General features: G+C 48.2%; 1 protein-coding gene across 1 annotated transcript in view; it reads right to left on the minus strand.

Moving 5' to 3' along the window:
• LOC138293500 (vitamin D3 hydroxylase-associated protein-like) overlaps positions 1-20,572 on the minus strand; it is a 392,308-nt gene that overhangs the window by 300,660 nt on the left and 71,076 nt on the right. Inside the window, exons 2-3 of the mRNA XM_069232738.1 lie at positions 9,614-9,727; positions 3,519-3,662 (exon numbers count right to left, since the gene is read on the minus strand). Of these exons, the coding sequence (XP_069088839.1) occupies positions 3,519-3,662; positions 9,614-9,727 (258 nt within the window). The remainder of the gene's footprint in view (positions 1-3,518; positions 3,663-9,613; positions 9,728-20,572) is intronic.

Consider the following 20,572-nt stretch of genomic DNA (forward strand, 5'->3'; position numbering starts at 1 on the left):
GCAACATTGCCTTTTACGTTCTCGTTGAAGATTATAAAGTCTTAAATTGAGATTAGTGGAACTCCAAGTATGACAATGCTACATTTATTTATTTGGGTTTTTCTGACGTGGAATAATGCAATTCCAGATGCTTGCAGGGCAAAGTGGACCTATTGGTCTGTTAGACTCGTTATTCTAACTTCTGTTGCAAAAAAATTTGAATTTAAACTAAAGCACAATGCCATAGAGGCATAGCCCCTCTCACTTAGAAGATGGAAATTGAACTTTGCACTAGCATGCACATTTCCTTGAGCTTTTCTGGGACTACTGGTGGACCCTGGAATGCTTTGAGGCTAAGAGGCGATTTCTTTAGTTCTCTTGACTCTGTGAAATAAACTATATAGATCATGCACTAGGTCTGGCATGTTAGTATTCTTCACAGTACAACTGACAGTGGAGGAAGATTTAGAAGACACAGCACAATAGAGAGTGACAGGGTCCCCAGGCCTCTCTGGTTCGCTGCAAAATTTTTCAAATGCTTCAAGAGAGGCTCACATCCTTTTAATGTTTGAATGTGCATGGGGGAGGGCTACCCCCACGACTTAGGAATGGCTACCACGTTGCTGACTCATAAGGATGGGAAGTCTAGAATGGACTGTAACTCCCATAGACGTATATTGTTGTTGAATGCTGAGGTCAAGATACTGGCCAAAGTTACTAGCAAATCAGCTGTGCGTTGTAGAAACGCTTGTCCGGCCAGGCCAAAGCAAGTTTGTGCCCGGTATGTGTAATAATCTCAGAAATCTCAATGTGTGAGTAGAATATATGACCAGAGTTCTGGAGCCAACAGCTGTGCCATCGTTGGACCCAACCTAAGGCTTGGACTCCTTGCTTGATGGCGGTACTAAACAAACGAACTTTGCCTACAGTTTTTGTCAGAGGTACAACTATTATGCACTGCATCCATAGCCAGTGTGAGGGTGAATGGTTTCCTGTCCATAGGTGATTTTTCTCAATAGGGGAACTAGGCAAGGGTGACACATTTTGCCTATGATGCTCGTCCTAGGGCTTGGTAAAAAAGGATGCCTCAAATAGGGCCCCCAGTGGGAAAACTATTCATGTATACAGATCATATACTTTTACTTTTCACTGTATAATTCTGCTTTATAAAATGCTAAAAGAAATGCTTTGAAACAATAAATAATTTGTATTTCTATACCCTCCGTACAGGTCATGTGGAACACCACCTCCTGAGCTAATCGTACCACCTTTAAATAGCTCCCATTCACCCTTTTCTTGAACTGGACCGATCCACGTGTCTCCTTAAGTCCTCCCTGGGTGCTAGCTTTGGCTTTGTATGGTTTCTGTAATTGATTTCATTATCTTGCATTGTCCAATCCAATGCCTTCTGTTTGAAATACTGGGTTTCTCTAAACAACCCTTCTAAATCCCTATGTGCACGTTTGAGAAACTAAGTAAATGACGCATATACTATTACAATTAAGTATCACACTGAAATTGAGAAAAACAAACTAACAAAATTTTTAAAAAAGGAATAAGAGATCCAAAGGGAATGTGCATGTTTTATACTCCTGCTAGATGACTAGAGCCATCTCTGGTAGGAAAGATAAATGCCCTGTTACACAGGAGTTCCTGCAGAGATCAGAATTACAACTTGTGGTTTAATCATCGAACCCCAATTTTTCCCCCTTACAAATTTTTCTCGCCAAACCTGCCAAAACATTTTGGTGCAAAATGCTTGGTAAAAAGCAAAACATATGGGGGGTCATTTTGACCTCGGCGGTCTTTTTTAAAGACCGCCGAGGGACCGCCGTGTGGAAGACCGCCAGTGGTGGCGGTTTGCCGCTCGGCCTATTATGATTGTTGGCAGTTCTCCGTCCTTTTACGGACGGAGAGCCGCCAACAGCCATACTGGCGGGAGGCGGGGAAGTGGAGGTTGCTCCACCGCCACGCCAAAAGAACACCGCCCAGCGAATCACGTCCTGTGATTCGCCGTGGCGGTGTTCTGTTGGCGGTGTGGTGTCGGCGGAGCTGCCCCCATGGCTTCCGTCCCCTCCCGGAAGATCGTCGGACCAGGTAAGTCGATCGTCAGTGAGGGGAGGGGGGCGGGGGGTGTTGTGTGGGTGCATGGGGGTGTGCGTGTGTGTATGTAGAGGGGCTGTGTGAGTGCGTGTATGCCTGCGGGGCTGTTGTGTGTATGGGAATGAGTGCGTGTATGTCTGTGGGTATGTCTGTATGGATGTGTGCGTGTATGTTTGAATGTGGGTGTATGTCTGTGTGTGTGGATTTTGGCATGTGTGCGTGTAAGTATGTAGGTGGTGCCTGCGTGCGTGTCGTGTGGGTATGGGTGAAGTGATGTTGGAGGTCGGGGTGGGGAGGGGGCCCTGCCACCTTTGGGGGGTGGCAGGGGTGGTGGGGTGGTAGGGGAGGGAGTTAGGGTGGGGGAGACCCCTATCAGTGCCAGGGAAGGAATTCCCTGGCACTGATAGTGCCTACCGCCATGGATTTCATGGCAGTTCAAACCGCTGGAAATCCACGGCGGTAAGCCGGGTCCAAATACTGCCGGCGGTATAGTGACGCCCGCCAGGCTGGAGACCCAGGTCTTCAGCCCGGCGGTTGTCTCCGCCCTGGCGGCCGGAACGGAGAACCGGCGGATGACCATGGCGGTAACCGCCATGGTCATAATTCCACAAAGTAAGACCGCCAGCCTGTTGGCGGTCTTACCGCCGGTTCTCCGCCTTCCGCCAGGGTCATAATGACCCCCATATTTTTTTATCATAAAAAATACTGAATCTGCATGTTGCGCCGCGCTCATCCAGGGTAGAAATTCTGAATATGTGATGTTTATGGCTCTCAGTAAACACCACATCGCATTCTGCCCTCCTCATTGATGTAGGGTAAGGAAACATATACTAAAATGTATACATGTGTATGAATCTGAAGCTCACAATGTAACATCATCACTCACCGTGTAACAAATGCTACAGGCCAGGCCCATGTGCAATTTCATTTACACTGGTGTAATCTTGCTACTTACAGCATTTCGGGTAATGATTGCTACACGAAATGCCCTTTGTTCGGGTAAAAATCCTATCACAGGAACACGGGAAGAGAACCGAACGCGAGCAGCGGTGGTTCGCATCACATGATACTTGGCACTTTTTTTTAGCTCGAAATGCGCCCTTGGACTCAAACAGTAAACACGGATACATTGTAAGCTAAAAAATAGTGCAACATGTCAAATCTGCATTTGCGTAATACTGGCAATGTCACATCACTTTTTGGCATTTGAAGTATTGCGAAGCCCTAATTATGGCCCCATTTGAGTATGTTGGAGAACACATTTCTTATCCTCTAAAGAATGTGACAACAAAAATATCAGGCAAGGTTAGAACCCGATGAATAAATAAATTAAAACAATATTCAATAGCATTGCATGACCTAATCTTATCTGTTGGGCGATTCCTTAAAATTAAGAAATTAATGTACATTTGGATAAAAAAAAACAAATGAGATACCTTGCAAGGAATGGCTTGCTTTATGCTGAATGGTATTCCATAAAGAGGTCCCTTCTCGGTCTTTGATTTCAGTTCCTGAACCTGAGACTCGCATTCCTGTAGAAAATCTGTCAAACAGTTTACTTCCTTGTTCACCTCCAGGGCCTGAAATAAATGTAACGAAGGATGGACATTTATTGCAAACACAGAACTCTTCGTGCAGCCCGCCTTAAGTTAGTCATCTCTGTATAGCTCGTTTCAGCCCCATAGCTGTTTGCTATGAACGTAAACCCTCCTTACCTCATTAGAGCAAGGACCATCAGGAACCAACTGTAACTGGAAAACACATCAGAAGGTCAATTATTAATAATCATATTCGTTTGTATTAGCCCCCTGTTCACCGGTGGAGTAGACTTGAGGCTCACTGCAGCCCCTGCTGGAGAGGCAACGTTAAGCAGGACATAAATTAGTCTAACTGGCTCCTAACTGCGGGGTCCAACAACTCCTGAAACTAAACTTTCTGCCCCCGGCTTGTGCAAGGTGCTTCAGACTCCTTCTTGTGCACCAGATGCACGGGGGTGTCTAGGGCAAGACACACAACGGAGTGCTGCCCACCAGTAACACTGCCGCACAGCAGAACAGGGGTGGCAGGCCATTAGCTACCGGGGATCTGGCCTATTACAAGGGTACATAGCACAAGTAGCCATTACATGTTAGGGTAACCCGCATAGCGCAATGGTGCACAGAGCTGCAGAGTGCAGCATGCCATTAAAGGCTTGTGATCCAGCCTACTACACTCACAGAGAGTGTAACACACTGGTGCACCCCATTTACTACAAGGGGATCAAGCCTACCACACCAGCGCACAGGGTAAACAAGTGTAGTTTGCCATTAATCACAGCGGGATCCAGCTTCTTCACTGATGCACTGTGCCACTGAATGTGGCATGCCATTCAGTGCAGGGGATCCAGCCCCCTACACCGGCAGAGACTGCAACACTGTGCTGAATCAATCAATCAACTAAGAATTTGGTGGTGGTCTCCAAATTTTGACAAGCGAGATGGAAAGGTAGATCCTTCACGGTGGCTACTACCAAATTATGTTATGTTAATGTTATGTTAACTGTATTTGTATAGCGCATGGCTACAAAGAGGACTCCCAGCGCTGGACCAGTAACCATAGACTAAGCGGAAAGGCAGCTGATCTTCGAACAACCAAGTCTTAAGAGCTTTACGAAAATCCAATTCATGGCTGATTAGTCTAATCCCAAGAGGGAGGTAATTCCACAGTTTAGAGCCCAGGTATGTCATCGTAGAGCCACCCCATCGAGTTTTTTTTAATTTAGGAATTGTTGCAAGAGCGGCAGTTGCAGACCTCAGGTCTCTGGTGGGCTTATAAAATGTTGCTAAAGTCTTTAGCAAAGGGGGGCCCCTATTGTGTAATGATCTGTGGATCACGCACAAAGATTTAAATTTAATATGTTGTTCCACTGGGAGCCAGTGGAGCAATGCAAGGGCTGGTTTTGCTGTGGCATGCCTTGGGATGTCTAATAAAAGGTGTGCTGCAGCATTCTGGACTACCTGCAGTTTCCTTGTTACATATTTGGCGGAACCAAGGAATAGACCGTTGCCATAATCAAAATGAGACAAAATAATCGCTTGACCAATAAGCCTTTTAGCAAGCGGAGGAAGTATTCCCAATACCTTCCTTAATATGGAATTCTCTTCCCCATCACGTCACGAGCTGAGAAGCCACATGGCTATTAAAAAAAAAAACTCAAATCTTGGCTCTTTACATTATAAAATGCAGGCCTTGAGAGGCTTGCGACAAGAGTCTGCTCTTTCTTCTAGTCTAGCACAATCTTTGCCGCCTTGATGCCTATGGGTATTTGTGCGCTTCAATAAGTTTACTTAATTTCATTTCAATCAATCGATTGATCACCCGAGAGATAGCCCAGGGGCTTGATTAAATAGAAGGCGAGATGCAGCCAAGTACACTGGCACACCGCACAAAAAGTATGGCATGTCATTAGTTACAAGGGGATCCAGATTGCTGTATTGGTGCGTAGTGCAACAGAGTGTGGGACCCCCCTAAATGCTGGTGATCTAGCTTACTACATTGCGACACAGCGCAATAGAGTTTTGCATGTTATTAACTGGACGATGTCCAGTCTACTATACAGGTACACTGCACAACAGAGTGTCACAGCCATTACAGTCAGGGGAACCTGCCTATTAAAATAGCTCACACAGCAACAGAAGGGAATCAGCCTATTACACTGGCACAAACTGCAACACAGTGTTGCACGCCATTAGGTCTAGCCTATTACACTGGCACACAATGCCAAAGTGTGTTGCACGCCATAAATTATAAAAGTAACCAGCTTACTGCACTGGTTCACAACTGCACAGCACAGCATGGTAGTTTAATTTGCCACAATATAGTGGTCTGCTGGAGAGAACAGGAACCTTTTCAGCGTGACTAAGGAGTCCCCAAGCAAAGGTGCAATCTCTCGTCACCTTCCAAAGACTTCATTCCGGCAACTACTAATGCAGAGCCAGTCCATGTAAATCCATCCACACTGAATTGTCTCTTCTGGGGACTGTGCAGGACATTACTACTCCCTCAGGAGTGAGAGTGGAGTTTTTGTGGCACCTCCTGTGCCCCTTGCAATAACCTGAGGGTCTCAAACTGGACTTAAAGTGGTGGCATGTGTTGTGCCTCTCCTTGTACAGCACACATCCCTCTACATGTTTCATTATTGAGTCACATATAAGTAGAAGCAGAATGATCTAATTTTCATTTAGGATGGCAGGGGGGAGTTTTGGGTACACCCCCAGAAATAGGCAATCAGTCACAGCTTATTCTGCATTACAGAAAGGACATCAAGGAATAAACCAGGTCCTTGAATTCTCTGTGACCCTCCAGGGTCCCCCGGCCATCCAAGGGGTTCCCATTCAGCCCAAAGCCAATTAATATTTGGGAGACATGAGGGGCCCTCCATCTCTTTCTGCATTGGGGGTCCATCATTTTGCGTTATGCTACTGAAGGGCACAGAGACTGCTGTATTACCACTGTGCACTTGTAGCACTAAAACTGCTTGTGTTAGGCCATGAATCCCAACTGAAGCCAGAGGTGGACATCATCCAATATTACCACTGCACACCAACAGCAAGTTCCCATTTCACAAAGGTCATAAACAAAAGTTGAACAACTTGGGAGCTGGGAAAGCGGTCTTTCTTCAGCAGTAACTTCCAGTGCTAGTTATATGTTTTTGGAATGGGTGAAAAAAAAGACCATTTAAATTCAGGCTAGGTGTTACAATCTTCTTATTCACAGAAGCGTATATATCTGACTACCCCCACACTTTCCCCTCCTTTTTTTAGGCATGCCACCCAACTAACAGGGGCATACGACCACTACTTAAAACAAGCATTTGCAATGCAACGGGTCTCGTGTTTCCTCGTGTTAGAGCTGATAGCGTTGTAAGCTCCTAACTGGACTTTTCATTGGTAATGAAACCTATCGGCAAAAGTGCAATTATATGTAACCGGAAAAAAGTGTAATGAACTGTGTAACAGGCTCGATATTATGTAAAACGCTCGACTTCTGCCACGCGAGATCCTGCTGGGAAAATAGAGAAAAAGTAGCCACGAGCCGGACGAAAACAGTGAGCCTCGCATGTTTTCTGTACTTGGTCGATGCGCTCGAGGAGGGCTATCCACCGGAAAAGGCATGATGTATGCATGCCTTCCACTAATGAAATCAAGCAGATTCTAACCGGCAAGCCCACGAGCCAATAAAAGACACTGACGTGACGTCGACAGGCCTCCGAGCCCTTTTTAATTCCTAAAGCGTCTCGCTTAGCGAAACGCATGCGCAAGTACATGCGACGCAGGCTCGACCCTAAAAACAACTCACTACTCAGTGGCTCATCTGTATGGGTGGAGGAGCATCACCCCCGCCAGCAGCAGCAGCTGCTAAACATTTTAAAGAAAACAATAATAAACTATGTTTATTATCGTTTTCTTTTAAAAAGGCGGGGCCACAGGGTTACGTGCACTGAGAGGGAGTGCTGTAGGCTGTCTCCAGTCCGTCAACTGTGTTGCCGAGCTGGAGGGAGCCTCCACAGGCTCCCAGCTTTGCCAGACATTTGACCTCTGCCTTTGAATGTCCAGCAAATGCTACAAGATAAATGGATCATTTTCGTTTTAAACTCCTGCAAGGCTATTCTGGGCCGCTGCAAACCTCCTGCACCCCTAGCCCCATGTCTTTGAAGGTCCTTGATGTGAGGCACATGTGTGAATATCATCCCAGCCCGCAAACAGGCTTAGAAGTGTGGTGGTAACTGAAAGTCATCATGGCTCAAGTTTTCCAGGCAAAGAGTAAAGGGTGGACTAGAGAATATAATTTAGAACATGCTCCTTTCTTGCTTGCCAATGTTTATTGATGCATCCTTCAATCCTGTGGTGCCTATACAGACAGTGAACAAAAACATGTTGAAAGAGACCCCTCAACCCTTTTCACTCTAGCACAGATTTTGAAGATTATTTATTTTTACAGAAGCAGTGATTGCGTTGAATATTTGCTTCTCAAAGTTTCTGATTGTTTTTCGTAAAATTAAGTTTGATTTAGATGGCCGGTTCTGACTTAGATTCCATCACATGAAATTGATTTTTTAAGGACATCTGTGTGACTAGCTATATAAATCGTTGCATTAAGACTAAGGGGGTCATTACAACCCTGGCGGACGGTGTTAAAGCGGCGGTAAGACCGCCAACAGGCTGGCGGTCTTTTTTTTAATATTATGACCATGGCGGTTACCGCCATGGTCATCCGCTGCTTCCCCGTTCCGCCCGCCAGGGCGGAGACGACCGCTGGGCTGGAGACCTGGGTCTCCAGCCCGGCGGCCGTGACAATACCGCCGCCGGTATTGTGACCCGGCTTACCGCCGTGGATTTTCAGCGGTAGGAACCGCCATGAAATCCATGGCGGTAAGCACTATCAGTGCCAGGGAATTCCTTCCCTGCCACTGATAGGGGTCTCCCCCACCCTCCACCCTGACTCCCTCCCCTACACCCCCCACCACCCCTGCCACTCCCCAAAGGTGGCAGGGCCCCCCTCCCCACCCCGCCCCCCGACCTTACCTTACACATACACACCCGACACGCATGCAGGCACCACCAACACACATACACGCACACACACCGACATACATGCCAACATCCACACACACACTCAGACACGTACACCCACATTCACACATTCACGCACACATCCATACAGACATACATACAGACAGACAAGCACACATTTCCAAAACACGCAACACCCCCCCTACATACACAGACGCACACCCCCATGCACCCACACAACACACAACGCCCTCCCACCCGCCTCCCCTAACGGACGATCGACTTACCTGTTCCGTCGATCCTCCGGGAGGGGACGGTAGCCATGGGGGCAGCTCTGCCAACACCACACGCCAACAGAACACCACCGCGCAGAATCACAGGACGTGATTAGCTTGGCGGTGTTCTGTTGGCGTGGCGGTGGAGGTGGAGCAACCTCCACTTCCCCGGCGCCCGCAAGTATGGCTGTTGGCGGCTCTCCGTCGGAAAAACGACAGAGGGCAGCCAATGGTCATAATACGCCGAGCGGCAAACCGCCACTACTGGCGGTCTTCCGCACTGCGGTCCCTCTGCGGTCTTCTTAAAAGACCGCCGAGGTTGTAATGACCACCTAAATACCGTAATTTTTTCACATAACGAAAAAAAAATCGAATTTTGTTTAATCAAAATGATAACATTTGAACAAGCAAGATAAATACATTTTTAGGCAAACGCATATTTTTGGTTGAAGCTTTCAAAGTCTTTAGGCACAAACGTCTCCCTACAGTTCATCCTAGTTTTTGTTATTTTAGTGAATTTCCCACCTATTCAAGTTTTATCTAGTCACAATAGTGAGTCTCTCGCACAGAACACAACCAAAACAATGTCATAAGTACAGTGCTGTTGGTATATTTAAAAATAACTCTGATGCAAAACATAATAGTTAAATTAAATTTCTTTTTTACAAAATTAAGGCTTATGTGAGCACCAATACATTTTTCTCACCTTTCCCATGTAGGCATACAGGACGCTCTCCGGGGAGAGGGATCCATCCTGCAGTTTGCCAGCCAGTTCCACCAAGGACAGGGGAAGGATGGTGTTGGACTGTGCGAGAGGATTCTGGAAAAAGTGTGAGAAACACAGTTATTGGCTCTCCTAGTACCAGCGTACCACAGTAAGAAAATACAGCTATGTTATCTTTAGCCTGGTTAGAGATCTCATTATTCTGAATCAATCAGTTCTTGGTAATACATTAATTATACTCGTTAACTTACATTATCTTATGAAGGTTAGTGCATTCAGTACGGCTGTGATAAAACTCATGTAGTGTGCACCGAGGTAAAAAATAAAACAAAAATATGTAATGGGAAAATGCAGTCGGCAATTGTCTAGGATTTTTTTGCTTTTAAAATCTTGTTCTGAAAATTGCTTAATTTTAAAATAATAAGGCCGGTGCCCAAAGTCATTCCTCAGAAGGCCGCAGCTGGCACTGCCAAGTGCTCGGGGTGGCTGAATTAAATCGCTGCGTAGCTTTACCTCCACCTCATGCCTCCTTCTTTCAATACTATACAATTCCTGTCCCTTAATTTGACTAATTCTGGTTATTTTTAAACCTTGCTTCTTCCTTTTGTGTCAGAAATTAGTTTGTTGGTTATCGGGTTGTTGGTTGAGCCACAATCCCTGCCAGTATGAACAACAAAAGTAATTAAATTAACCTGTCCTTAGCAATCTGGTAAGCTTAGCAAAAAAGCAGTCAGGTTTAACTTAGAGACAATGTGTAAAGTATTTGTGCAGAACACAAACGGAAAAAATATCTCACACCAATTTGGAAAAATATAGTAACTTTTATTAAATTATTAGACAACAAAATGACAACAAAAAAAAAACAATCAGTAGAACCAGAGTTATACATTTTTAAAGTTTAAGGTAAAAACTAGCACCTACGAGATCATGAACTGGGGATAGCTAGTTATGGAAGACAGAGGCAAAATAAAAAAACATGGCCGACCGCGTAGGAGCAGTGTTGCATACAAGAAGTGGATTGGGTCTGGTCAGTGCTTACCTTAGGACTTAGAAGAAATGAAAAAAAAAATGTCTTAGAAGGTAAAGTATCAGCGTAGGAAGGATACAGCCAGTGTCCAAGGAGGAGGCGTCATTATCAGGGAGCTGTTGGATGAAGTTGCGGTAAAGATTTCTACATTTGGACTTAGCCAACCAGGGCTCCACAAGGCCGGATACTCCATCTGTGAAGGACCTTTGAAGAGGATTTGCTGCTGTGGAGAAGAACATGGCGGGAGCTGCCGCAAAATCAGGCCAGCGAGCGACGTACCTTGGGATGACTGATAAGCAGGTAGGTACCATTCTTTTTTTGGATATTAGAGCATTTTTTTGCCAAAACTTGTCCAAGTACCACGTTTTGGATTTTAGCTATCTGTTCACCTATAGCACCACTTCCAAGTGTCCAGAACTGGAGATGCACCACTTTCACACAGCAACAGCTGTGAACAAAGGCCTAATAATCCCTGCGGGCTCCGTGAGGCCTTTGTTTCATTTATTAGAACGTTCTGCCCTCTAGTGGCAGAATGTTCTAATAGCCTTATAGCCCTTCCTAGCTGGGCAATACCGGACATTAAAGTTCCTCTTCCTTCTGGAGCAGGCCTTTAATGGCCAGAATAGCCGGCTAAGGCTATTTGAGGTAGGCGTGGTATACAACTTTTCAATGATAGTCATGCACTGCTTTCGTCTCCAGAAAAATAACTGCCTTCATGCTGTAACTACGCACTCACACTTTTGATTTTCGCTCCATGGAGGAAAGGAATCACTACTTGTATTGGAACTACACAACCACCATTCGTGTCTAGGCAATGATGCAAGTGCCGTGGACTTGAGTGACAGTTGAAAAACAGGCTGCAATCCATTGTTATCTGAAACACTGGACTTCAATACCTTTGGCCCTCCCCAAAAATAGTAAAACTCTTCTCACTAAGGCCACATTACGAATAACGAGGGCAATGAATGGAGCAGGCTTTAACCACCAGTTTCTGAGCTATTTAAGGCCTCACAAACTGTCTGACATACTATACAAATTCTATAATGCAATGCTGTTAGAAATGGGGTTTTTGGTTGGCAGTTAGGTTGCCCTCTGTCCAAGCAAGAACCCTCACTCTAGTCAGGGTAAGTCACACACAATCCAAAATCAGCCTGTGCTCACCCTCCGGTAGCTTGGCACGAGCAGTCAGGCTTAACTTAGAAGGCAATGTGTAAAGTATTTGTGCAATAAATCATACAATACCACCATATAGCACCACAAAACTACACCACACAGTGTTTAGAAAAATATATAATATTTATCAGGATAATTGTAGGTCAAAACGATCAAAGTTGCAATACGAATTTGTAAAGATATCACTGAAAAGTGATACTAAGAGTCTTTAAGTCTTTAAAAAGCAATAAAGTGTCTTTCAAGCACAGAGTACCTGGTTTCTGGTGGGAAATCTCCTCAGAGGGCCACAGGAGAAGAGATACGTGGAAAAAGGGGTGTGTGCGTCGTTTTCCGCTCAGCACACACAGACTTGCGTCGTTCTTTTCCACGCGGGGAAGTCGGGCGTCGTTTTCCGGCGCGCAGACAGTCTCTTTTGTGGATCGCGGGGATTACCAGATGTCCCGGGTCTGTGCGTGGATTCTCCTGCTTATTTTCCGGCTGCGCGTCGTTCTGCGGGGCTGCGCGTCGAAGTTTCGATCTCACGGTAGGCGTCGCGTCGATTTCTCCTTGGAAGTCGGGCGGCGTTGTCCTTGCGAGGCCGTGCGTCGAAATTTTGGTCTCACGGCAGGCGTCGCGTCGATTTCTCCTTGGAAGTCGGGCGGCGTTGTCCTTGCGAGGCCGTGCGTCAAAGTTTCGCACTCACGGTAGGCGTCGCGTCGATTTCTCCTTGGAAGTCGGGCGGCTTTATCCTTGCGAGGTTGTGCGTCGAAGTCTCGATCGTCCCGAGGGCGTCGCGTTGATCAGCGTCGGTGTGCGGCGTTTTTCTCGCCGCGAAACAAGCTGTGCGTCGAAATTTTCGGCGCACGGAGCGTCCACGTGAAAGGCAGAAGTCTTTTTGGTCCTGAGACTTCAAGGAACAGGAGGCAAGCTCTATCCAAGCCCTTGGAGAGCACTTTCACAGCCAGACAAGAGTTCAGCAAGGCAGCAGGGCAACAGCAAGACAGCAGTCCTTTGGAGAAAGCAGACAGGTGAGTCCTTTGAGCAGCCAGGCAGTTCTTCTTGGCAGGATGTAGTTTCTGGTTCAGGTTTCTTCTCCAGCAAGTGTCTGATGAGGTAGGGCAGAGGCCCTGTTTTATACTAAGTTGTGCCTTTGAAGTGGGGGTGATTTCAAAGAGTCTCTAAGAAAGGCACCAAGTTCCCTTTCAGCTCAATCCTGTCTGCCAGAGTCCCAGTAGGGGGTGTGGCAGTCCTTTGTGTGAGGGCAGGCCCTCCACCCTCCCAGCCCAGGAAGACCCATTCAAAATGCAGATGTATGCAAGTGAGGCTGAGTACCCTGTGTTTGGGGTGTGTCTGAGTGAATGCACAAGGAGCTGTCAACTAAACCTAGCCAGACGTGGATTGAAGGGCACAACAAGTTTTTAGTGCAAAGAAATGCTCACTTTCTAAAAGTGGCATTTCTAGAATAGTAATATTAAATCCGACTTCACCAGTCAGCAGGACTTTATATTACCATTCTGGCCATACCAAATATGACCTTCCTGCTCCTTTCAGATCAGCAGCTGCCACTTCCACAGTGTATGAGGGCAGCCCCAATGTTAGCCTATGAAGGGAGCAGGCCTCACAGTAGTGTAAAAACGAATTTAGGAGTTTTACACTACTAGGACATATAACTACACAGGTACATGTCCTGCCTTTTACCTACACAGCACCCTGCTCTAGGGGTTACCTAGGGCACACATTAGGGATGACTTACATGTAGAAAAAGGGGAGTTCTAGGCTTGGCAAGTACTTTTAAATGCCAAGTCGAAGTGGCAGTGAAACTGCACACACAGGCCTTGCAATGGCAGGCCTGAGACAAGGTTAAGGGGCTACTGAGGTGGGTGGCACAACCAGTGCTGCAGGCCCACTAGTAGCATTTAATCTACATGCCCTAGGCACAGGTAGTGCACTCTACTAGGGACTTACAGGTAAATTAAATAGTCAATCATGGATAAACCAATCAATAGTACAATTTACACAGAGAGCATATGCACTTTAGCACTGGTTAGCAGTGGTAAAGTGCTCAGAGGTCAAAAGCCAACAACAACAGGTCAGAAAAAATAGGAGGAAGGAGGCAAAAAGTTTGGGGATGTCCCTGTCAAAAAGCCAGGTCCAACATGACCCCCCACCAGCCTAAAGCCAGGGGAGGACAATCACTATCCTGATGTACTTCCCTGTTTGAGGCGACAGAACAAGGACCCAGGCCCACAACAGCAGGGGCATGCTCCAGTTCTTCGCCTTCCTGACTCCAATTGGATCCCTCTGTCCATACTCTCAGGGCCCACTAAGCCCATCCATGGGGAACCTTTCTCCTTTCCTGCGGATCCCATCTGTGCAGCACCTAACCTTACTTTGCTCACAGATGTATCCCAGGAGCAGGATAGTACCCCCATGACCAACATAGTGGTGTTGCCCACTCTACCCCTGGGGTGTGACATTTGTCCCCTCCCCAGGGATAACTCTGTCCACCCGGACAGCAAGCCACAGTGATTACTGACAGCTGCCAGGGATGAGAGCCAGGCCCCAGGCCTCTCAAAGCTCTCCAACCACTGTGGCTGTGGAGAGTGGGGGGCGGTAGCCCCAGGTGCTGGGCACCCTTTAACCACTCTCCCTTCCACCAGGTCAGGGATGACAGCCTGAACCTGGTCCTCCCCTCTGGGGCTTTGTACCCTCCTTCCTGGAGCGGTACCCCCAGAGTCCAACATGGCCAGGGGGCTTACAGAAGTCGCCCTGTACCATTCCTCCACCAGTGCAGGGCTGTTAACCTGCCACTGGCCCTCCAACCTGGGGTCTGTACCTTCAGGTGGGACTAGGGCCCGGGGTGAGGCTTCCCTCCCCCTGCCCTCCCTTCTGGGGTCCAGCACCCTCCAACTAGGAGTGGCCTCCTCAGAAGACAACATGGTAGGGGCACTGTTATCAGTAGCCCCTCCTTCCAGGTCCAGGGGGACACCCTGAACCTGGTCTTCCAGCCCAGGGTCTGTACCCTCAGACTGGATCACCGCCTGGCAAACCAGGACTTCCTGGGGGGCACGCCTACCCCCCACCAGGTCAGAGTTTAACCTCTGCACCTGCCCATTCAACTCAGAGTCACCACCCTGAAGTTGAACAATTGCCTGGCACGCCAGGACTTCCTGGAGGGCACACTGACCCTCCGCCAGGTCAGAGTTTAACCTCTGCACCTGACCATTCAACTCAGAGTCACCACCCTGAAGTTGAACAATTGCCTGGCACACCAGGACTTCCTGGAGGGCACACTGACCCTCCACCAGGTCAGAGTTTAACCTCTGCACCTGACCATTCAACTCAGAGTCACCACCCTGAAGTTGAACAGTTGCCTGGCGCACCAGGACTTTCTGGGAGGCACACCTATCTCCCACCAGGTCAGAGTTTAACCTCTGAGCCGGGTTCCCCAACCCAGGGTCACCACCCTGAGGTTGGGCAATTGCCTGGCACGCCAGGACTTTCTGGGGGGCACACCTACCCCCCACCAGGTCAGAGTTTAACCTCTGAACCTGGTCATCCAACCCAGAGTCAACACCCTGAGGTTGGACAATTGCCTGGCACAGCAGGGCTTCTTGGGAGGCACACCTACCTCCCACCAGGTCAGAGTTTAACCTCTGAACCTGGGTATCCAACCCAGAGTCAGCACTCTGAGGTTGAACAATTGCCTGGCACGCCAGGACTTTCTGGAGGGCACACTGACCCTCCACCAGGTCAGAGTTTAACCTCTGAACTGGGCCATTCAACTCAGAGTTACCACCCTGAAGTAGAACAATCGCCTGGCACGCCAGGACTTCCTGGAGGGCACACTGACCCTCCACCAGGTCAGAGTTTAACCTCTGAACCTGGTTCTCCAACCTAGGGTCACCATCCTGAGGTTGGACAACTGCCTGGTACACCAGGGCTTTCTGGGGGGCACACCTACCCCCCACCAGGTCAGAGGTTAACCTCTGAACCTGGATATCCAACCCAGAGTCACCACCCTGAGGTTGAACCATTGCCTGGCAGGCCAGGACTTTCAGGGAGGCACACCTACCTCCCACCAGGTCAGAGTTTAACCTCTGAGCCTGGTTCTCCAACCCAGGGTCACCACCCTGAGGTTGAACCATTGCCTGGTATACCAGGACTTTCTGGGGGGCACACCTACCCCCCACCAGGTCAAAGTTTAACCTCTGAACCCGGTTATCCAACCCAGAGTCACCACCCTGAGGTTGAATCCTTGCCTGGCATGCCAGGACTTCCTGGGGGGCACTCTCACCCCCCACAAGGGACACGCCGTCCCCAAGGGCCACACAAGAGTCTGGTTGGCGCAGGTCTCCCGACCTCTGCCCATCCGGCAGAGTCTGGGTTTCCCTCAAACCAGAAACGGTCTCACCTGGGTCATTCCTGGGGGGCTCTGCTCTCAGAGCTGACCCCTGACTTTCAAGATCCTCCACTGGGGTCTGCCACCCCCTCTCAACCCTATGTCTGGACTTCTGCACCCCCTCACTAGGAGTGGTACTGCCAGACACCAGAACTGTTGGGATGCTGTCTACCGTCATCCCCCCAAGTTCTTCTGCCACTGCGGGGCTTCCCTCAAAAGGTGGCCCTACGGTACAGGTTAGGCTCTGAGACCTACCTGGGACACTACAATCCTTTCCCACCTCACTTGGTCGGGAACCACCTAGACCACTCCCTTCAGGAGCACCCCCAAATGCCTCTTCAGACTCTCTGGTACTCACCCAAAAGTCTGCCTCCACTGTAAGTTCCCTGGGGTCAGAGAACTCACACTCCACCTGGTGTTGGCGTAGCTCTGGAAAATAAGGACCAGACATATGCTCTCCAGCAATTACATCACTCTGCCCTTCACATGTATTAACCACAGTACCCTTCACCCAACCACCTAGTAACTCAACCTTGGAAAAGCACTCTACTTCACCCTCCCGAGACTGGTGAGACAGTATCTGACTGTCCCTGACACTCAACCCAAACTCTTCTGGGATGTCTCTACACTCTATGTCCAGGACGTCCACCAGGGGGGAACCCTTTTCTCTGTCACTCTCTGCTAGAGTCAGTAAAGTGTCCCTCCCCCCAGTAGGAATATGACTCCCTGTGCCAGTTCCCCAATCCTTCTCAGGGACCCTGTGCATAACGGGAACTACCTCATACCCTTGAACCGCCTGGGGTGTGTCAACTCTCTCCTTCAAGTTGGGTACCACATCTCTGGGCTTGTGCCCTTCTTCAGCAGTACTAGATGCAAGATTTTTGCTGCCACCATCTGAACTGGACTCAGCCCTTCCGGCCTCCAGTTTCAGCTCTTTACAGCTCAGCTCTTGAGCTGCAATCTTTTCTTCTTCCAGGGCTAAGAGACTTGCTGCCTCAGCCCTTTCAATAAACTCATCTAGCTCTTCCATCCACCGTGCTTGAGCCATGAGCCATTCTTTTTTCACTGGGTCTCTTTCCTCATCTGAGTCGTCCTCCTCCTCCTCTGAGGGGTACTTAGTCATTTGGTTTCTTGCTGCCTCTCTCTCTGCCCATCTGTCTTCCTCCCAGACTATGTAGGCACGTAGCATCTCTGCTTTAGTAGATCTCTTTGCTACAGGAAGGCCACATTCTCTGCAAAGCTTCCTTAGGTCAGCCTTAGTGAGGTGGTCAGTAGGCAAAAAGAATAAGTAGGTAAGCGATCCCATTCTGATAGGATCTTACCAGCAAAAACCAAAATCCAAAGTCCAAAATATCAATAGTATATCCAGGAGGACATCAGAGACCAAAAGTCAAAAAAGAGATAAAAAATCAAGTTGACCTTCAACTGTGGGTAGGTAGTGAAATACTTAGCTACTGTATGTCACTGCACAAACACAAGTCCTATCCCACCGCTGCCACCAATGTTAGAAATGGGGTTTTTGGTTGGCAGTTAGGTTGCCCTCTGTCCAAGCAAGAACCCTCACTCTAGTCAGGGTAAGTCACACACAATCCAAAATCAGCCTGTGCTCACCCTCCGGTAGCTTGGCACGAGCAGTCAGGCTTAACTTAGAAGGCAATGTGTAAAGTATTTGTGCAATAAATCATACAATACCACCATATAGCACCACAAAACTACACCACACAGTGTTTAGAAAAATATATAATATTTATCAGGATAATTGTAGGTCAAAACGATCAAAGTTGCAATACGAATTTGTAAAGATATCACTGAAAAGTGATATTAAGAGTCTTTAAGTCTTTAAAAAGCAATAAAGTGTCTTTCAAGCACAGAGTACCTGGTTTCTGGTGGGAAATCTCCTCAGAGGGCCACAGGAGAAGAGATACGTGGAAAAAGGGGTGTGTGCGTCGTTTTCCGCTCAGCACACACAGACTTGCGTCGTTCTTTTCCACGCGGGGAAGTCGGGCGTCGTTTTCCGGCGCGCAGACAGTCTCTTTTGTGGATCGCGGGGATTACCAGATGTCCCGGGTCTGTGCGTGGATTCTCCTGCTTATTTTCCGGCTGCGCGTCGTTCTGCGGGGCTGCGCGTCGAAGTTTCGATCTCACGGTAGGCGTCGCGTCGATTTCTCCTTGGAAGTCGGGCGGCGTTGTCCTTGCGAGGCCGTGCGTCGAAATTTTGGTCTCACGGCAGGCGTCGCGTCGATTTCTCCTTGGAAGTCGGGCGGCGTTGTCCTTGCGAGGCCGTGCGTCAAAGTTTCGCACTCACGGTAGGCGTCGCGTCGATTTCTCCTTGGAAGTCGGGCGGCTTTATCCTTGCGAGGTTGTGCGTCGAAGTCTCGATCGTCCCGAGGGCGTCGCGTTGATCAGCGTCGGTGTGCGGCGTTTTTCTCGCCGCGAAACAAGCTGTGCGTCAAAATTTTCGGCGCACGGAGCGTCCACGTGAAAGGCAGAAGTCTTTTTGGTCCTGAGACTTCAAGGAACAGGAGGCAAGCTCTATCCAAGCCCTTGGAGAGCACTTTCACAGCCAGACAAGAGTTCAGCAAGGCAGCAGGGCAACAGCAAGACAGCAGTCCTTTGGAGAAAGCAGACAGGTGAGTCCTTTGAGCAGCCAGGCAGTTCTTCTTGGCAGGATGTAGTTTCTGGTTCAGGTTTCTTCTCCAGCAAGTGTCTGATGAGGTAGGGCAGAGGCCCTGTTTTATACTAAGTTGTGCCTTTGAAGTGGGGGTGATTTCAAAGAGTCTCTAAGAAAGGCACCAAGTTCCCTTTCAGCTCAATCCTGTCTGCCAGAGTCCCAGTAGGGGGTGTGGCAGTCCTTTGTGTGAGGGCAGGCCCTCCACCCTCCCAGCCCAGGAAGACCCATTCAAAATGCAGATGTATGCAAGTGAGGCTGAGTACCCTGTGTTTGGGGTGTGTCTGAGTGAATGCACAAGGAGCTGTCAACTAAACCTAGCCAGACGTGGATTGAAGGGCACAACAAGTTTTTAGTGCAAAGAAATGCTCACTTTCTAAAAGTGGCATTTCTAGAATAGTAATATTAAATCCGACTTCACCAGTCAGCAGGACTTTATATTACCATTCTGGCCATACCAAATATGACCTTCCTGCTCCTTTCAGATCAGCAGCTGCCACTTCCACAGTGTATGAGGGCAGCCCCAATGTTAGCCTATGAAGGGAGCAGGCCTCACAGTAGTGTAAAAACGAATTTAGGAGTTTTACACTACTAGGACATATAACTACACAGGTACATGTCCTGCCTTTTACCTACACAGCACCCTGCTCTAGGGGTTACCTAGGGCACACATTAGGGATGACTTACATGTAGAAAAAGGGGAGTTCTAGGCTTGGCAAGTACTTTTAAATGCCAAGTCGAAGTGGCAGTGAAACTGCACACACAGGCCTTGCAATGGCAGGCCTGAGACAAGGTTAAGGGGCTACTGAGGTGGGTGGCACAACCAGTGCTGCAGGCCCACTAGTAGCATTTAATCTACATGCCCTAGGCACAGGTAGTGCACTCTACTAGGGACTTACAGGTAAATTAAATAGTCAATCATGGATAAACCAATCAATAGTACAATTTACACAGAGAGCATATGCACTTTAGCACTGGTTAGCAGTGGTAAAGTGCTCAGAGGTCAAAAGCCAACAACAACAGGTCAGAAAAAATAGGAGGAAGGAGGCAAAAAGTTTGGGGATGTCCCTGTCAAAAAGCCAGGTCCAACAAATGCAATATATTGCATGTCTCCTAAACCGTGAACAGAAATGGCACAAAGAGGTGAGAAGAACGAGAGAAATGGCACAGAAGAATCACACAAGTGAGAGGAAAAGGTGCAAAGAACGTAGAGGCAAAGGTAGTGAAAAGGCACAAAGAGTGAGAGAGAAGGTACAAAAAGCATGTAAAAAGGAACGAAAAGTCACAGTAAGAGTGAGAGAAAAGGCAGAAAGTGTGAGAAGTGGCACAAAAGAGACGGAGAGAGAGAGAGACACCGACATGTGAAAGAGAGGGAAAGAGAGAGAGCAAGAGGGAGAGAGGCACGTGCCTCAAGGCACTGGAGCATAGTCCACAAGGGCCTTGACAAGTTGCAGGACTGGTCGCAGGTAATATCAGGGGGGACTGGGCCGATGCACCTGCTTACAGAGACACCTAATGTGTGGTTTATACAGATCTTGGCTCCAGTCTACTAGAAGCAATTTATAGCTTTAGATAAACACTTGTGTGAGTGCTCTGACCGCCTTCCATTTACAGGGCATGTTGTCAGGTCTGACCAGGTGTCTCTGCTCCATCATACACTGAGATCCTGTGCAATGCACTTGCCATTATCTG

This window comes from Pleurodeles waltl, chromosome 4_2 (assembly GCF_031143425.1).
Source record: "Pleurodeles waltl isolate 20211129_DDA chromosome 4_2, aPleWal1.hap1.20221129, whole genome shotgun sequence".
Classification (NCBI taxonomy): Eukaryota; Metazoa; Chordata; class Amphibia; order Caudata; family Salamandridae; genus Pleurodeles; species Pleurodeles waltl.